The sequence below is a fragment of the Ischnura elegans genome, chromosome 2 (assembly GCF_921293095.1).
Source record: "Ischnura elegans chromosome 2, ioIscEleg1.1, whole genome shotgun sequence".
Taxonomy (NCBI): domain Eukaryota; kingdom Metazoa; phylum Arthropoda; class Insecta; order Odonata; family Coenagrionidae; genus Ischnura; species Ischnura elegans.
Genome location: NC_060247.1, coordinates 119,233,241 through 119,252,995, shown reverse-complemented (window position 1 = coordinate 119,252,995; position 19,755 = coordinate 119,233,241). Strand labels below are relative to the sequence as shown.

General features: G+C 37.9%; 1 protein-coding gene across 4 annotated transcripts in view; it reads right to left on the bottom strand.

The window, feature by feature from the left end:
* The window catches only part of LOC124154504 (proton-coupled folate transporter-like), a 71,745-nt gene that overhangs the window by 33,235 nt on the left and 18,755 nt on the right, over positions 1 to 19,755 (bottom strand). The window contains exon 1 of one of the 4 annotated variants that reach the window (XM_046528288.1): positions 9,804 to 9,957. The exons of the other annotated variants lie outside the window; for them this stretch is intronic. Coding sequence (XP_046384244.1) covers positions 9,804 to 9,873 — 70 coding nt within the window. The 5' untranslated portion in view covers positions 9,874 to 9,957. Of the gene's footprint in view, positions 1 to 9,803; positions 9,958 to 19,755 lie in introns of those variants that run through there. 4 annotated transcript variants of the gene reach the window in all.

The following is a 19,755-nucleotide window of genomic DNA, read 5'->3' as shown; positions in this document are numbered from 1 at the left end:
AACGAGTTTAAATAATTTAAATGTTTGCTTACAAGTCTTTTTGAAGGATGAAACTGTATGTCTTCTAAATTGCTTGGAATACTTTCCCTCAATAGGAAATGATTATTTATTTCTCATGCTCTTTATTCTCACTTTAATAGTTTGGCTCTTGAAACATGTTTCCTCTTTCCACAATTTATTTCCCATTTTGAGCGGGAGCTCCGCGGTAATGAATGTAGGGGTTCGAGTACTTCACTAAATCTCCAAACGTGGCTATTTACATTCAACTTTGAGTTATTTTTTCATGTGGTACCACCATTAGTTTTTTCACTGCGCATGCTCTACAGACTTGATATAAAGCAAAGCAAGAAAATTACTTTCATGAGATGGAGAAACAAGGATGATCGGTCATACATCTTGCTAGCGGAAAATGTTTCCAACTTTCACGACTTTAAGTACTTGGGGGTTAAGTTCACATCAGAATTTGATTGGGGAATGCACATTGATCAGGTGGTTGGAAAATCATTTAAAAGTCTGCATTGGGTCATGAGAAATATAAAAGAGAGTAAAAAAGAAACCAAAGAAATGTCCTACATGACAATGGTTCGACCTGTATTAGAATATGCTACTTCGGTGTGGGATCCCCATTGTAAAAAATGAATCTTTAAAGCTTGAAAAAGTTAAGCGAAAGTCATCCAGATGTATTCCAGGGAAAAATATAAGGGGAAAAGTGTAACAGCCATGCTAGGGTGTTTAGGATGGAAACCATAGATAAGTGAGAAAAACCATAAATAGGTTATGCGGGTTTTACAAAGCCTTTACAAAAGAGCGAGGTTGGAAAGAAATAGGTCGAAACCTGGACCCACCCTGCTACATAGGAAGGAAAGATCATAAATACAAAATTAAGTTAAAAAACAAAAAACAGATATTTTGAAAAAATCCTTCCTACATAGAGGATTAAAAAAGTGGAACGACCTACCTGAAGTATTAAAGAATATTTAAGATCTTCCCCGCAAATGCGAAAATTTTTAGGTGTTCATAATTTATTGGCTAATCTCATACTGGTTTATTAGGGATAGTTTGAAACTGGGTTATTTGGGCCAATGTTCAATTGTTAGTCGAATGGTATTAGAATTATTGTATTTTATGTAGTGTTTGAAAATGGGATATTTGGGTCAGTGTTCAATTGTAAGATGTATGAAATTAGAATTTATATATCATTTTTTCCTGGGGTTGCTTTTCTGTTTCTTACTTTGTTATTAGATAAATGGGTAGATGTAATATTTCTAATCCTGCCGCGTGAACGGCGGTGAAATATACAAGAATTACCATGCGAAGAAATTCCCCTGGACCGGGAATCGAACCACGGACATTGTACCATGAGCCTCGGTAAAGAACCTGGATAGCGTGGTGGTCTGCGCAGTGGCCCCGGAAAGCCAAAGGTCCGTGGTTAGATTCCCGGTCCAGGGGAATTTTTTCTCATGGCAATTCTCGTATATTTCACCGCCGTTCACGCGGCAAGGTTAGAAGTATTACAAATACCGCTTTGCGCGGCTTTAGCGCAGGTTTCAGGCTCTAAACCGGTCGTGGCTTCTTGGAAGTCCTTTCTCCTTCGCGTTATCATATTTGACGGACCGCAAGGGCCTAACACATAGTACCATCAGCCTCGGAGTAATTGCCATGGAAATTAAAGAACCTGGATAGCGTAGTGGTCTGCGCAGTGGGCCGGAAAGCCAAAGGGCCGTGGTTCATTCCCGGCCCAGGGAAATTTTTTCTCATGGTAATTCTTGTATACTTCGGTAGATTTGTTATTCATGTATGTAAATATAATTCTGCCACCAGCCAATGGCCTATTTGCAGCAATATGTAGTAATAATAATAATAACAATAATATTACCGACAAAAATATAAAACTAGGAAATGCACGCTCACAGTCACGCACCTCGCGGATTTGAGGAGGCCTGCTTGGCAGAAGAAACACCAGGTGTCGGAGATAATTCTTGGGCACCTACAACCCTTCTTCCTTTCCCTAACTCCCATATGTTTGACGGTAGCTGTCGCAAGCGATAGCTTCACAAATCTGAGTGTTTGCGTGTGTGAGTAATACCTACGCGGAAATTTGTTCCTTAGAGCTTACTCGGGCGAACTTTGTTGTAGATTGCATATAAAAATTACTTTTTTTATGAAAGTATCGATTACAAGTATAAATTAATTTTTAAATATGAACTATTGAGGTTCAGGTCATTCTTTAAAAAAATATTTTCTGACGTTTCGGCATTTATTTTCAATTTTCAAGACTTTGGAAAAATAATTTCCAAAACGTCTGTCAATATTGAAGAATTCTTCTCGGGTTTTCAACAAAGTAAACTCAGTCGTACAGGCCGACGTCTCGGAAGACGACTTGTCTTCCATTATCAAGGCGTGTTACTCAATGAAAGTTCAATTTCACACTCGGTTGAGTATCTGAGAAAAATTCCTCAATATTATTCACCGGGAGAAATTAAATTCGTTTATTGTCGGTCAATATGTTATTTATAAATTTATGAAAAACGTACACATTTAAATATAAACAAGGGGTAAAGAACAAGAAAAAGTACTATAAATAAATATAGTACAAATTAACAAAGATGTAATCGTTAACATTACTTCGATTAATTTTTTACTTGGTTACAACACATCCCTAGCAACGACTCATTCCGCTCCTCGAGGGATGGATTCCAGCAGCAACGCGGAAACGCCCTCGGCGGACATATACAGTCAGTCCACTCATTCTCTTGACTTCGCAAGAGAGAAATACAGTGTCCGCCATTCGAAGACAGCACCTGACTGTCTGCCGCAAGAACACCGGAGGGGAAGCCGCCTTTCAAAATGGCCAAGGACTCAAGGCCACGGCGCGATCAGCTGATTTCATTTCTTCCTTTTTTATAATTCCTCACGCGCTCCTCCATATCCTGTAAAGTCACCGATAGCCTTTCTGAGCCTCTCTCGCCGCTGCTCTTTACACGGCAGAACGCTTCCATCCGAAATATTTGCAGCAGAACTCAAAAGAAGAAGCTAATTGTAAGATTCGCCAAGCGGGAATGGAGGGGAAAAATATACAGATATTGAAATACTGGTCGATAAGAAGAAACTGTAAAAGCAATGAATGTCAAATATATATTAAATGATTTTTTTAACAAAATAGCAGCAATATTTCGGCCTCTGATATAGGTTATGGAAAGTGCATAAAGTGTTTGTATCATCTAAATATTATTCAAATTCTCTAATGCTCCATATAATGGGCCAGGCCAGAATTACAATTTTTAACACCTGTAAATCCGAACTGACCTGCCACGTAATAATTCAGTTCCTTAAAAATTACAGGTACTGCGGACTGCATGTAACGATAACTTCGAATGTATCATGGGGAACACACACAAGATATATTTGCGGCACAGCCCTGAAGAAGCTAAGACTCGTCAAGCGTGTTGCGAGAAGATTTCCGGATGAAAAAGTAAAAATGAGGAGGTATTTTGCACTTGTCCAAACACAACTTGAATATACAGCTAGCATATGGAATCAGGCGCAGAAAGACTTAATCCGTGAACTTCATAAAATACGAAGGAAATTTGCGCGATTCGTAAAAAAAACTATTTTCAGCGCACAGAATGCCTGCTACTACCATGGTAGCCTTTTAAGTGTCGGGAATGAAGAAAACTGTAAGAGGTACAACAGCGCAATTTTTTAAATTGTTTTTCAAAATACTCTCAAAGATAGTCAATGCACTTTTGCATTCGATGGAACAAGTCGTTATAACATTTTTTTCATTCCGAAGTAGGGGTAGTCAAAGTAGCTGTTTTGTAGCCATCAACCGCTTCTTCAGACGTCTGGAAGCGCTTTCCTCGTTGCATATTCTTGATTATGGGGAATGTGAAAAAATCATTGCGGTTTTAAGTCCGGGGTGTACGGAGGATGATCAAGAATTTCGACGTTTTGCTGTTCCAAAAACGACTTTGTGACTCGAGCGGTGTGTGAGCTTGCATTGTCATGATGGAGGTTATATATATACGGAGACTGCGCGCTGCTCTCGTAAATTCTAGGCTGATCGTCTTTAGAGTTCCATTTTATTTGTTGACGACTGGTGCCCTAACATCCCCTGCCATACGCCTAGTGAAATCTACATATTACCCTGCAAGCCGCTTACAGAGGTGTTTGGCCGGGGGCCCCAGGGGGAGGCGATTTGCAGGGTAGTGCGTTGATGTTCACAGGGGTGTCGGGAGCTGTTTTTGATTTCCCAAAAATCATCATACCCAACAGTCATTTCTCAGTTTCCAAGATATCTAAAAAAGCTTTTATGCTATGGTGAGCTAAATAAGCAGTTCTAGAGACATGGGAGTAATACATATTACTATCTTCTGGTTTTTGGCATAGCTTAGCGGATTTTTTAAAATGATAAATTTCCTTAAACATTACCCCGCTTACATTTTTTCAACAGTAAATCTCAAGCCGTGAATTAGATACAGCCCTTTACCACCAATACGAACACGTTTAATCCGAATATCCGCTTAATGCGGACGACTCCGAGGCGAAAATATTTCAAAGAAAATTAACCTACTTACAATACAGTTCTTTTCTTAAATATTTTAGCCTCAAAAAGCTCAATGATTCCTTTATGTACAAAGTTTAAAAATATTACACAATATAAACTAGAGACTACCTACAGTATTCAATGGTGTATTGAAAGTAAATTACAGTGCCTACAATGTTGAAGCTCATTACTGTATTTCGTGAAAGCGAATTAATGCAAATAAAATAAGTGATATTAAACTCAACATAAAATTCTGATTTTAGGGCCTACTAACAAGGGATACTATTGGTAGGTCGAGTACATTTTTGTCCAGTAATGCGGACCTATGCACTGCGTAATATTGTGATTCGTTCTTCCATTTAAAACGGGTTTCTGTGTCTATTATTTCGGCTAATCCGAACAATCAAGTAATCCGAGCAGGGTTATGTCCTAATCAGTTCGGATTAGCGGGACTTCAATACACTTGAAGTGGATTAACAAGAAATCAGTTATTGCGGTTCAACCGCTCGACTTTTTTTACTAGCTCTGAGTCAACCACAAACTCTTCCACCATGTCAATACAGAAGAAGTGTTGCATATGCATTTAAAAAATTATTTTATCCACGCATCCAACATTGCAAGTCTTTCATATTCTGATATGTGTATATGGTTAACGTTTTTTTTCCAGGCTTCGATTCAAATTGCATTCCTAACTGGTTTCTTTACAGCCAAATAGTTGTAAAAAAATGCGTATGTAATTAAAAGACTAAAAATCATGCGCACAATATTATGTTCTAAAAAATTAGTAGCAGAGATTTATAAAAGTTTTTATCGCGTATATTTTCTCATTCATTTATTAACATTATTCAAATGTTTCCCTTACTTATAACGACCGAAGTGCTCCTGAGCACTTAGGGTAAAAAAATACAATTCGTAATATACGAACAATTCGACATTCACAAAAATTTCACGAATGAAATTAACTGATGTTAGTTTTGAGTAAGTTAATACAAAATTTTAATGAATAAAAGTTATATCTATGAAAATGTTACGATCGCTTTAAATAGTTAACTTCACTATTAAGATGTATTTAAATACTTAACTTTTTACGTATTATATTTAATTCCATGCAGAATATTTGAATGGAATACTGTATTTCAAAAAATTGGAAAATGTAGCCAAAAAATTATATATTCAAATGCTTTGACCTGTTGACAATTCCTTAACGACTTAGCGGTGAACTAAAGATTCCTTTTATTTTATGTGCACGAATAGTTTGCATTTTTTCTGCTGATTAAGACATATTATTACAGAAAAAATGTAAATCTTTAATCCCAATTATGCTCATTTTTTTACTCTTTCCGAGTATCTTGATTCGCATTTTGAAAACTTAGCGACGACTTCCGTCCACGCACGCGTTGCGCAATACGGCGGCAGTCTCGGAGGATCGCGAATGAGTAAGACAGTCACATGTTTCCGATGCACCGCACGTAACAATGCCGCGTGAGTATGAACGAAAATCTCGCTTGGCGATCTATCGCAGTCTCTTAATTGTTCGACACCTCACTCGAAACTTCTCGATTTTAAGACGCCGCGATATCTTTTCACGCACCTCGAATCTCAATCAATGAAGACGACGTGTATCGCGCGCGTCTGCTCATTCTCTGCCCATTCGAACGGACTGTAATGCATGACGAATGAATGTCTTTCTCAGCCGTCATCGGTAAGTGCACATCATTCACAGCTGTTCACTGTTTCACGATAGGAACATGAGCAGAAATTACTATCGGCCTTAAATTAAATTGGCTTATCATTTTATGCACATTATATCCATTCATTATTATTGGCGAAAAATGGTTTATTAAACATTTTCATGCTACAATACCAGTGAAAGGAGAAATCTTTTAGCTTTAGCTGAAGGTGAACCATGATTCACCTAATAATAGCAGTATCATATTGATACTAATTGTAAGAATCACACTAACCATAAAGTAACAAATTAAAGTATTATTTAAATAAATAAAAGATCGTAGCACTTTTCCACAATTTTTTTACTCCGTGCAACGCGTTTCGGTTCAGAGCCATCATCTGGTACAAGACAGACTTGTACCAGATGATGGCTCAGTGACCCGATACGCGTTGTACGCAAAAAAAATTATGTGGAAAGTGCTACGATATTTTATTTACTTAAATATGTCTAACTTCCATCAATTGAAGCCTGAATCTATTGAACTTAAATTAAAGTATCCCTGCTGAGCAAAATGAAGTTTTCATATTAACTTGTAACCTTGGCGTGAATAAGTTATCGTTTTTTTTTATTTTAAAATAAGGGACAGATTTACAGGAATCCGATTTTTCATTCCAGAGGAAATTAATACTTAAAAAAGGAAAATTATTTGTTGAGAATAAAATCGATTTCAAGGATATATAATTTGTAAATTTACAACTCCACAGAGGGAAGCACAAATTTTTACTTATATTGAATGCTTTCGTAACTTAAGCTGAAATATTACAGATACTTTTATCCCTCAAAACCGGTGGCGCCGACTCCATGGGGCTTGAGGGGGCCCGAGCCCCCTCAATAATTCGTTATGGGTGTGAGGAAAAAATGTCAGGCTAGATGATTTTCCCCGGATTGTCCAGATATCGAGATTAGAGTTCTCGGTGTTCTAATGTTGATATTATGACTCTTCGAAAATGCTTAAAAAACTTAAAACTCATTACTTATAAAATTTCCCGGGGAGAGATCCCCGGTTCGGGCCCCCCCAATATTTTTTGTAAGTCGGCGTCCCTGCTCAAAACGGAGTTATTTATATCCTAGATGAACGCCTTGCCTACGTAAGAGGTAATGACCCATATAATCGAACCTTCTTACATAAGTTTATTGCACAATAGGCGGCGTGTGGAGACAAGTCATTTCAATTTCCTGATATACATGGATGTATACATGGATACGAGAACTTTAAAACTTCTCTAGGTAGTTAACTATTTCGGCGGAAATCAGGAAGAGAATAATAAGATAGTTTCAATTTTTTTAAAGATGAGATGTAAAAATATATTGTGAAAAAAAACTACACTTTGAAATGAGCCGTATCCCATCTTGAAACATTCAGTAAAGGCACTTTTTCATTCAATAATCCAAACAAAGTATTTATATTGTACCTCAGACATTCACCTTGAGTATTGATTTATACGATTTTTGGCTCGAATCACAAGCCAAACGAAAATATATTGCCAGATTGATTCCGAAAGGAACTCTGGGTCATACATCCCTTGTTATACACACAAAGGATAACTGCATGCGATGTAAGAGTATTGTCTCAACTGGTACATGAAATAATAGAACTAATTTCAGATATCTTCTATATTATTTCTACTGTATAGATACCTTTTTCTCAACTTATACGCAACCAAACTCTATAAAGGAGGCACCAAAATGCACAGAATTTATCAGAGAACATGCGACGGCATATCTTACTTCCTAAATATTGCTATTGTTTCCTAAAATTGGTTTTTAAATAATAAAAAAAAACGGTAAATATTCCTGACGTTAACGGCGCACAAACTGATACATTTGTTCATTTGCAACAATATCTCGCATTCTTTAAATAACTTTTATCAAAATGCGGCTGATTTCACATTCAAGTCTCCTGGTGATACGTAAGTATGAGTCATCATGTGCGTTTAACAGAGGATAGTGTAATTACTTCCAATGTTGTGTTTAAAGAGGTCCTCTGACCTCAATTTGTACATGAACATTCCAATTAAAGTTGTACATAAGACCCTGCCTTTTTTTCTACATTTTAAAATTAGAAACGCGCCTATCCCTATGTGGACCTGCATTGAAAAGAGCGGAGGAAGCCCGCTGGGAGCGGGCGCAGCACGCTCGTATGCATAATTTTTGCAAAAGATTGCACATTGCTGGTTGGGTTAGACGCTTTTTTAGACGGGTTTTTTAGAGCTGGGCGATTTTCGGTTCACACTTCAATCCTTGCTCGTGAATGTTTGGCCAAAAACAATACTGTAACGATTTCCCAGTTTCTGAAGCTGTTCCACCACAGTCTAAAGTTTAAGGTTTTCAGGATTTACTTACAAATCAGATCAGTTAGTGGAATCAAGATACTGAAAAAGAAGCAGAAGAAATATTCGACAGACATGGCTCCGTGTGACTCTTTCCTATTTCGAAAAATGCAGAGAAGCTTATAGGACCGTTGTTTTGCTATCATAGATGGCAATAAAAGAAATCGCTGATAGAGCTAAAGGCTATCCCAAAGATCGAGTTTGAGAAGTGTTTCGAGGATGGGAAGGAACGCAGGCAAAAGTCCGTAATATCTAGTGAGGGCTATTTTGAAGGCGACGAAAAATTAATGTGGACGAATAAATAAATTTTTTCAAAAAAAAATAAAAAAATTCCGCTTATTTTCTGAACACACCTCATACCTATCGTTGGATTAGGCCAGTATACAAAGAAGCTAGCCCACCACAATCCACAGTTTATGGCTGTTAGGTTTTTTTTCAGTCAGTGAAACCAAGATACTGAAAAAGAAGCATCGCATTATCCGAGGTTAACTATGGGTTCAATCTAATCCTAGTGCGCTGTCTTCCCACAACACGCTTGACGATTCCAAGCTTCTTCAGGGCACTGCCACAAATGTTTCATACGTGTGTTCCCCGCGATAGGTTCGAAGTTATCGTAACTCCTAGACACTTCACTTCATCAGTCGTCTCTATGCTATCACCATCCACAATATGTGAACGGGGGTAGTTGGGCGCCTTACACAAGAAATGTACCGCCGTGCATTTGCTCAGATTACGCTCTAGTCACTCCTATTTGCTCCACATATGAACATTATTTAAATTATTAAAAAATATGCTCCTAATGGTAGTTAAATTCCTTAAAAAAATGAAATATAAATTGAAATAAATAATATGAAAGGGCTTTCATTATACAGCATATTAAAACAACTATTTATACCGATAAACGGTAAACTGAAAACAAAAAATATGAGAAAATATGTTTCTAAGAGCAATTAAATTCCTTAAAAAATTAAATATAAGTAGGATAAAAGTAAAAATATAAAAGAGCTTTCATTATAGATCAAATTCCAACAACTATTTCAACCAATCATCACTTGCGAACACATATTTTCTGATTTCAGGAAAACATTTGAAAAAAAAACTATGGAAAGTTACCGAAGTTCCAAACGCTAGTTCCTTACTTCTTTCAAATTTCAAAGTAACGATGTAGCAGCGTTTTCTCACAATGAGAGTAACTCACCGAATTCATCCGTATTCAATTTCTTGGGTACATCATCCTCCGTCCCTTCAATGGTTCCATACGACTTCATCTACGCGATCTAATGGAGGGTAGTACAACGGCCCGACGGTACGAGACTATAGAGGATGAAAAATGCGAGCGCGTCTGCGATGGAGCAGAGCCAACGACTAAATGACAGAGCGTAAGAACATAGCTGAGCCATGAAACCTTGAAAAAAGCCGCAATCAAGCAGAGGGAAAGTAGCAAGTAATTTATATACCATAGCTCTCTTTTTTTCCTGGTGATTGACGATAGAGAACGAATAACACGGGCTTTGCACCACGTCGCGAGTTTAGGACGGATTTCTGCAGACGTTTCAATGGTTCAATCCTGTCGTCGCTCAGAATTCGGAAATCGGGAGAATTTTTAGTCAACTCTCATTGGAAAAAATTACATACGATATATTAATATGTTCGAAATTCTCCGGGATTCATCCGAACTGCCTAAATACCTGCGTTGGATAACAACATCCCGCTAACCTTCCTATGTGATTTTTCCTGCGCTTTTCGCACCGTTTATTTCAGAACCTGTAAGTTACCCATTCCAGACCATTGGCGCAGCGAGGGGAGGGTTTTGGGGGATAAAACCCCCCCCAGAGCTCAGAGAAATTTTCAAGTTTAATCCATTTTACTTAATGGATTAGTATTACTGATAGAATAGTGTTAGGATTAATCAAATATCTCTCATTAAGCGGTAAAACTCGCCATTTTGAACCATTAATCTTAAAATTTTCTGGAGGAGGAGGCAACTCCCGCTTACCCTGGAGGGTATGCAATACCCCCACACCCCAAAGTATTAGTTGCACCTAAAACCCCCCCCAGCCTTCATTCCTAGCTGCGCCCCTGTTCCTGACTATCATTATCCCGTGACACTAATTTAATCAATGTATTACCTAACTGCACCTCCAATCTCTTGAAAACTCATACGAATACATCATCATAACGCCATAATGCTAGGAAACCTGAGGAACATCCAGCCATCCCATAATAATTTCTCTTAGGGCGTCGTCCGCGCTAATACTTTCTGAACCAATCACCTGTCTCTCAACACCATCATCTGACCACTTTATCATAAACTCAGTGCCAAATCTATGCCGTTAACATGAACTTAGTCGCCGAAAAATCATATTTTCCGTAAATATCTGCTTTGGTGAAGAATATCCCGCTACTCTAATATGATGATCCTTTTCGGAGCCGCCTTACGGGCAGCTTTTTTCAAATCTGCGACCTTTCCATCACTTATGTAAACCGAGAAAACTGAACTCAACGTTATCTCATCAAGCTAAACCTCCAAAGGTTATCAGAATCTCGTACGCAAATATTGAGAATAACGTAAATTTTGAATACCATTCGGAGCATGCGGCTAGCTCAAAAGATTTTCTCTTACGGCGCCGCCCGCACTATTTTCGTCAGAACAAATTACCTCTCCCTCAACACCGTCCATTAATTACTCAAATAAAAATTTATTCCCAACTAAATGCAGTTAACATTGGTTTCTGCTAATTTCAAAAGTGACATAGCCTCTGATTTATGCCTTCCACTCGGCTCCTAAGCAAGGGTCCACGATCGATCCTCCGGACAAGACTGCAAATCGAAAGCACTGCATTGTTGATTCTTTAACCTTGTAGAATTCCATTCCAAGTTAGGAAAATGAACAGACTTTGGTGTCAACCACTTAAATATTAATCGTCGACTAGTTCCGATATACCGTATCATTTTGAATATACAGGGTGTCCCATTTATCTTGACCACCCGAAATAACTTTTTGTCCAGATGCAAATTTAAAAATGCGTCAAGCAAATGTTCATTAGCCGTCAGGGGGACATTAATCAGCATGATTGCCTTCCTTGTAGCTTTGTTATTTACAAAGATATGAATAGCGGTGTCTTTTTTTAAGGGAACCCTACATTTTTTATTCGGCAATTCATTACCTCTCCCAAAGACTTATTCAAAAATGTAGCACAGTGGACCATTAACATAAACACAACGTTATGATTGGTGTCATTTTTACCATGTTTTCATTTGTTCAACGTCAACGTCAGCAAGTGGAGTAGTTCCAATACCTTCACTAAGCGCTAGAGATTCAGTCATTTTTCATAACACTGTGCTTATGTTAATGGTCCACTGTGCTACATTTTTGAATAAGTCTTTAGGAGAGGTAATGAATTGCTGAATAAAAAATATAGGGTGCCCTTTAAAAAAGACATACCGCTATTCATATCTTTGTAAATAACAAAGCTACAAGGAAGGCAATCATGCTGATTAATGTCTCCCTGACGGCTAATGAACATTTGCTTGACACATTTTTGAATTTGCATGTGGACAAAAAGTTATTTCGGGTGGTCAAGATAAATGGGACACCCTGTACATGATACAGTGTATCAAAAGACTAGTATTGAAAACGATACATTATATCGAAACCAGTCGAAGATTAGAAGTAAAGTTGTAGACAGCGAAGTTTGTAATTTTTGAAAGATTTCGTGCTTTCCCGGCTAATGGACTTAGTGAATAGTTCTCGGGATCGCCACCGGGTCAGGAACTCCATATCTGCCGACGTTTCGATGAGCGAGTCGGATATATGGAGTTCCTGACCCGTTGGCGATCCCGAGAACTATTCACTAAATTTGTAATTTTTCCCAACAAATCGAAAGCTACTTGATCCCCATGATCCTACCCAACCGCTTCACTTCTGCATTCATATCCCCGGGGGAATCAAGAATTCCATCAGATTCACGGAAGGTGGCATCATTGACGCCGACATGAGCCTCAACCCGCAGTCTGGAGCACTTCGTGTGTCCGCAACCGCCGCGACAACCGCATTCGTCACCTGAGAAACGCCGCCACCCGGAATGCACCAAGACGTCACGCGCTGGCTCACACCCTCGTCGCGAGCTCTTTCACGCGAAGGAACCATCACACACGCGGATGTGACTACTCCCTATCTCTAACATCCCCGTCACTTCCCTCTGCAGTCTCTTGGTATCTTCTCCGATCTCGGGGTAGGAATAAGGCACCTCAGATACGTCAAAATTCTCCTCCGACAGCAACAGGTATTCGAGAAGGAGATTTGCCTCAATATCCCCCAAAACCTTGTCTTATTAGAGTGACTCTGCCGCCGTTCTTCCACCACTGTGCAACCAATGCGATAAAGTTTACAAAAATATCAGAATAATACGCAAATAGAGCTTCGTGGAGGCGATTTAAGTTGAAGTCGTGGTTGAAATAAAACATGAGCTGTACAGTGTACAACCAATGGACTCCTCATCACTTAGAATATTTCAGTGAATTGGTAATTCTATGTACATTCCATTTGAGTATCAATACCTTCTAAGGGAAATAACCACTCACCACAGCCATTATTTGAAGATGATAACTGGGTACTTACATACATGGAGGAGGATCATTATTATCTGAGTTTTTATTCACGGCGGTAATCAATATCGTTCGTTAAATTATATATCCAAAGAGTAAAATGATACAAATGCAAAAATACTACAACGGAGTTTTGTAAAACGATGTCTGACACCTATTTCAGCTTTCCAATTCGGTTGGTGGTGGCATCAAACTCCGTTAAAATTACAGGGTTGATGAATTTAATAAATATCTCGCGAGATTCGCACTATTTCACTGAGCATATCATTAGTAATACAAAATTCATATAAGTTAACAAGTAACTACGTTCCTCGCATTAATTACTTACATAAAAATCACCAAGAACTTCGTCCACTACCCTATATCGTGCGCAAACACTCGTAGGGAAATTGTACGGGCATATGGCGAGGCGGCGATTCTGCAACAAATTCTGTTTCGCTGACATATTTTGCGTGAAAGAGAAGAAATAGGTAGGTGTGAAAAGATTAGAATTTCTTTTAGATTAGTTAAAAATTATGAAATGAGTTTTTCATGAAAAATGTGAAAAAAACCATAGGTCGTAAAAGCGAAAATCTCATTGAAACTACCCATCCCACTCTGTCTCGGCCGAAGGGACTGATTTACAGAGCTCTCCATTGGCCAAAGGTTTAAATTCCTATTTGGTCTAATTCGTAGGTAGGACTTTAACAATCAAATCGTCGTAAGACTTGAATAATTTTATTTCTCACCTAGTCCTCAACTTTAAGTCCAGGCTGAAGGGCACTAGTAATTCTCTTATTACAGATGTCTGGGAATACGATCCAAGTATCCCAAATATAAATACACCAAGTTATTCTTCTACGAGTCTTTTCTATTTATTTACCTCCTTCTAATCAAAGGTTTTAATGGATCATTCTGTTGTTCATAATAACAAAAAAATCATCAAAAAAATCTAATACAATAAAATCCGCACAAGAAATGAAATAAATGAAAAATAAAAATGAGAATAATATTGTACAAAATGTTGATAATTCTTAAAATCGACAAAGAAATAAAAAGATAAAATAAATAAATAAATAATTTTATTTTTTTCTTATTACCTTTGAATGATAATTCAAACTGCTGTCTGAGCTTTATTGCACAATGTAAAAAAATCTAGTTTTAAGTTTCTACTTCACACAAACAATACTATACACCAATAGCGAAACACTTGCGCATTTTTTTATAATTTTTTGCTGTAAACTGGCTGGTTGGGGTGAGCCAAGGCTCACCGGTACATTGGAATATTCGCGCCTTCTCCGCGATCATCAAGTGACAGTTTTAGACTTCGTTTGTCGATCTGGTGAAATATATATCTGCAATTGGAGAACCACCGAAATGATTCTTTTCAATAAATTTCCAGGAATTACGTAGGGGGGGGGGGAGGAAGCGGCCGATCTCTCCACTGTCGCACCACCTAACCCCCACACCCCGCCCATGGCGTAGCGACGCAGATTTCTGAGTCGGGTATCCTCCTCCTTCACAGAAGATAAGCCACAACATCCGTCTTGCATCGAGGGCTCCAAAACTCAGCGCATCAGACAACCGAGTGAAAATTATGGGTACTTTCATAATGGGGAACATGCATGAAATTTGTTCATCATGCTAGTAAGTCTTATTGAATAGAAAATTTTCTCACGAGTCTAAATGTATAAGCCAAAACTCTCCTAGCACAACACAAACGTCATTAAATGCTTATTAAAAGTGATAGAATATCGTTTGATGTCACATGACCTGAAACGCCTTCTGACGTCATCGCACGGTACACCATTCACTTCGCTAAGAGAGCAGAAGGGCAGACTCTTGATTGCAATATATCGAAGTAAAAATCATCAACGAGCTTTGTAGTAGTTCCTCAAAGGACAAATTGACTTCATATGGATTTAAGAAAGCACAATACGACGTTTTACTTTTGGTCGACTTCCATATGGCGGCTGATTTTCTGAAAAATAGTGATTGCTTCCAAATCTCACCAAACAATACCCTTCATTTGTTTCAATAACGCCTTGGCAACTCAACATATTCACAATCTGCTGTTTGACGTTAAAACGGCAATTATTTTCGCCATATTTGCGTTAGAGCCCCTGCATAGACCGATTTTATATCCACTTCCTCAGTCTGTCATCGGTGGATTCCGTGCCGTGACGTCACGCTCCGATGACGTCGTGTTTTCAAGCAGCCGATGAAGATTACTTTTCATAAACTCATATCTCAGCTAAAAAACGTTAATCATCCGCGAAATTTTCGGTGAGTACATTTGAGATAGGGACCTTCTTATTATAATAATTTGAAAAAATTGTGCATGTTCCCCAATCCGACATAGAACAAAAATATTTTTCTGGTAAATACAGGTACTTCTCAAACATTATTATTGTAAAGCTTCTAGATTTTAATCCTTGAGCAATTGAGAATGGATATCTTTAAGAGCGACACGGAGAACACAAATTATATTTGAACCCAACTACATTTTCACGTCCGGCAGAAACGATAAAGTAAATTAAGAGAGATATCTTGGCGAACGGATAGGTGCGGGAATTCGTTTTCCCCCCGTACAATAAACCACTCAAATAAATGCTAGGCGGAACGTCGTTAGATCGTGCCCTTCTTATTTGTTAACGGTTGATTTCAGGGGCGGATTAAGGACATGGGTGGCCTATTTTGATGGCTGGCCCCCTGTCTCAAGGAGTTGCAAATTGTAACGCAATAACAATTGGTTTCTCAGCATGAGTATTCGATAGGATCATATATTACATGATTCGATAACGTAGTATTTGATGTTTATTAAAGCTGTGCAAATCCTTTACACAGGGCTCTTCCAATAAGTTGGGATAAATGTATTACTTAAAATGTCGACATTTCACTAGAGGTTAATTCATTTTAATTGTGCCTATAGAACTGTTTAAGACACATAAATGTTCATTTATCTCCTAATTTTGACACAAATACGGTCAACTTTCCTCGTTATCTTTTCCTTTTTACATCAAGCTAAGTATTTAGAACAGAAAATTCATAATGGGATTGGAAAAATAAGAATATATTGGAGCATGCATTATTGTATTGCCTGGTCCAGAAATTGTCATACCCGACTCGACTCCATACTCCACTCGGGGTCAAAAAATGCTTCTCACATATCCCTGAGATTTATCTTTATAGTGGGGGAAGGCTCGTGCCTGGTGGGTGGCCCAGGGCCCCTTGGGCCGCCCCCTTTTGATCCGGCCCTGGACGATGTTCTATAAATGTAAATATTTATTACTTTTATATTAAAATATATACAATTTATTAATATTTGTATGAAAAATCTCGTATATTTTTAAGCGTCTCTGGGGGGTGCAAAAGTCCCAGTCCCTCTCCTCCCCCAAATCCACCTATGCAGGTGGTTAGAAGATTGGGTATAGTGTATCATTGATTTAAAAGAGATTTCTTCCAAAATAAACACGCTTTCGTAAAAAAATTTTGAATGATAAAAATATTTATCGACTCAAGTTACGCCTAAGTAGCATTCGGTACGCATTCACTTTAGGGGACCGTCTGGGGACATGGAAGCCATATATTTACTATCTCAATAATTTAGATATATTACTACATTTAGTTAATGGAGGCTAGAGAAGTGGTACATTAAGCGCAGCTAGGCTTGCGGTATTTCGTCCGCATCAATACATCTTCAACTTAAATTTCCGAATTAGTAATTACCAGTTTCCCGACATCATAATCTGATGCGCGTAATGGTATTGCAATTGGTAAATTTGAAAGAAGAAAAACACCAGTCGTCGAAACGCAAGTGCGTTTGCACCGAATCACCTCTCCTCCGGTGATATTGCTGCCACTATCGGTCATTGGACCCGCGAATACGAATTAAAATGAAATTTATATTTTTAACCACCGACCAGTTTTCAAAGTCATTACATCACCACCCAGAGACTCCACGCTTGGTTACGACGGCTTCCCACCCAATAAATGAGTTACGTCATCATATTCATTTAATCGACAGCACTTGGGGTGTTTACACATTCAATTAAAACCTGATAACGGGGCGGCAAAGAAATACGAGCCTGATAGTGTAAAAAGAAAACAGATTTCAGTTCGTCGAAACTAACCCACGTTTTTCCGAAAAAAGATAAAATAGGAGAGTTACATAACTTCGACTGGCAAGCGACGAAGGTCGGCCTGGTGAATTAGCGTCGGGAATATCAACGCGGAAGCGAAGATAAAGGAGAACTGGGTTGCAAATGCTCGTTGGAAACATTGGCGGGTATTCGGGTTCACAGGCAAAGACTGTGAAATATACACTACGGTAGGCCGGAAAATATCTTATTTTCGGGATCAAATTTTTCACTGGCGGAAATGTTACCATGGGATACTAGGACATCATATCCGAAATTTTCTAAAATCAGATACCGTTTCCCAACCGCCGATGCGAAATATTCTCAAAACCGAATGCCATTAATCACTTCTGCCAAATTCCTGAAAGATTTACATTTTGTCTAATATATTTCTTTTGCCTTTGACCTCTTGTTTTTATATCTAAACTAGCTAACGCGGCGAACTTCAAACCGCCTAATAATCGATGAAAAGTTTAGTCACACCATTTATAAATCAAGAGCGGCTGTACTGATTTTAATAATTTTTGACTTATTATAATAAAATAAGAAAAAAATCAAAAACTGAAAAAATAAGTATTAAAATGGCTTGTTATAAAGACGTTTTCTTTATTCGATCCATAGGGGGCAGACTAGGGCACGTATATGAGGATTTTTTACAAGGAAATTTCTAATTTTCATGCTTTAACTTAGGAAATTTTAGACTTTGTGGTCTTGTAAAGCATTTAATAAAATCAAAATTTTATGCATTCAGTTGTTTGTGTTTTTAATCATAAAAAAGAGTTTTTAGATCCAAGTATTCCCTGTTATTGGTACAAGTTTATGCAACGGTAGACCGATGCGTGACTGACGCTTAAAATCTCGTGAGAATAGCCCCCAGGGAGCATCATTTATATGTCATGACTTGTGGCGCGCAAGTTTTAACTCTGCTTAGACGTGTTGAGTCAATTACCTTCTGATACACAACAGTTTTTGTTTTATCATCAGGCGCAATAAAAAATAAGGCGGATGGTTTACCAACGCGTGAACATATTTGACCATGAGAAAAACATTTTTTTTATATTCAGACCACAAACACGCACCATGTGATTCGCTAATCGTCATCGCGAATGCAACTCGAATTGAGTTTGTTCTAACTCAAAGGGCATATCGGTTGTGAATCCGCAGAATGAGAACTTCCTCATATTTGAATTTTCTTTTGAGTATAGCAGCTTGAATCACATTGATTAGGTATCAATGTTTTTTTTTAAATCGTCAAACGCGTTCCATTGCATAGTTTTAGTTGGTTTAGATTTCAAAGCATCTTGGATGCCGAGCCCAACTTCAGTTGTAAATTGTGCGTACCACATCCGAGAAGTTTAAACATTAGTTGGCAACCTCGTCTTCGTTTGTTACACAGTAGACTAGAGCGAATGCAGACCTTTTGATTCTGAAAAAAATCCCGAGGAAATAAAATAAATCTGCTAAATTCGCCGACAGGAACACGATCATTACCGATAGTCAACAATGCCTGGAGAGTTTTTAACAAACACGATTTACAACAGCACGTTATTGGCTTGTTTTTTGACGACTCAACTCGAGCTGGGCTTACCTAAAATTGAACGATTTCAATATTATTTTAATATTTTCAACATGTTTTAACTATTAAAATGCTTTAATATTGTTACGAAGGTCAGTCATTAACTTGGTAACAACAAAAAAATCATATAGTTTTAACTGACTTGGCCACTATTCAGGGTTACCAACTGCTAAAAAAAATACCCATAAGACGAATTTTTTGTCGTGAACTTTTGCTATTTTTTAATGTTTATTCTGTTATCCGGGGCTGAGACGAATCCAACAAAAAAAACAAATATCATTAAAATCAGTTCAGCCGATCTCGAGTTATAAATTACGTAACTAACACGGTATTCGGCTTTCTTTTATATAAGATACGAACTCTTGAGGTTTAGGCCTTTTATAAAAGAACTTACTTGCCGAAATTAATTTCCCATTTTTAAGTCTTTTTATGAAGTATTTAGTTAGACAACAACATAAAATCCTTGAATATAAATTTCGGTAATGTCGGTAAATATTTTTTTTATTAATACGACACTGCTTGTTCCAAAGTTTCACCTAAGCCTCAAGAGTTTTACACTTTGCGACAATTCAGGCGACATTTGACCTTAGAGAGAGGATTCACTGTTAATAAGGCCCTTTGGATAGTAACCAAGAAGTATTATTTATTGCTAATAAGAGAAGTGACCACTGATGACTAAAACTTTCAGCAGTATGTCGATAAAATTTAAAGTTTATTCCAAGAATTATACATGACTTTGCGATGCGTGAGAACTAACTGATTCCGGATGTAGGCAACAATCAACCACCAACAATATCTGGCCGATGACTGTATTCCTAGTGCTTGTGTTAAGTGCTACCACCAACAAG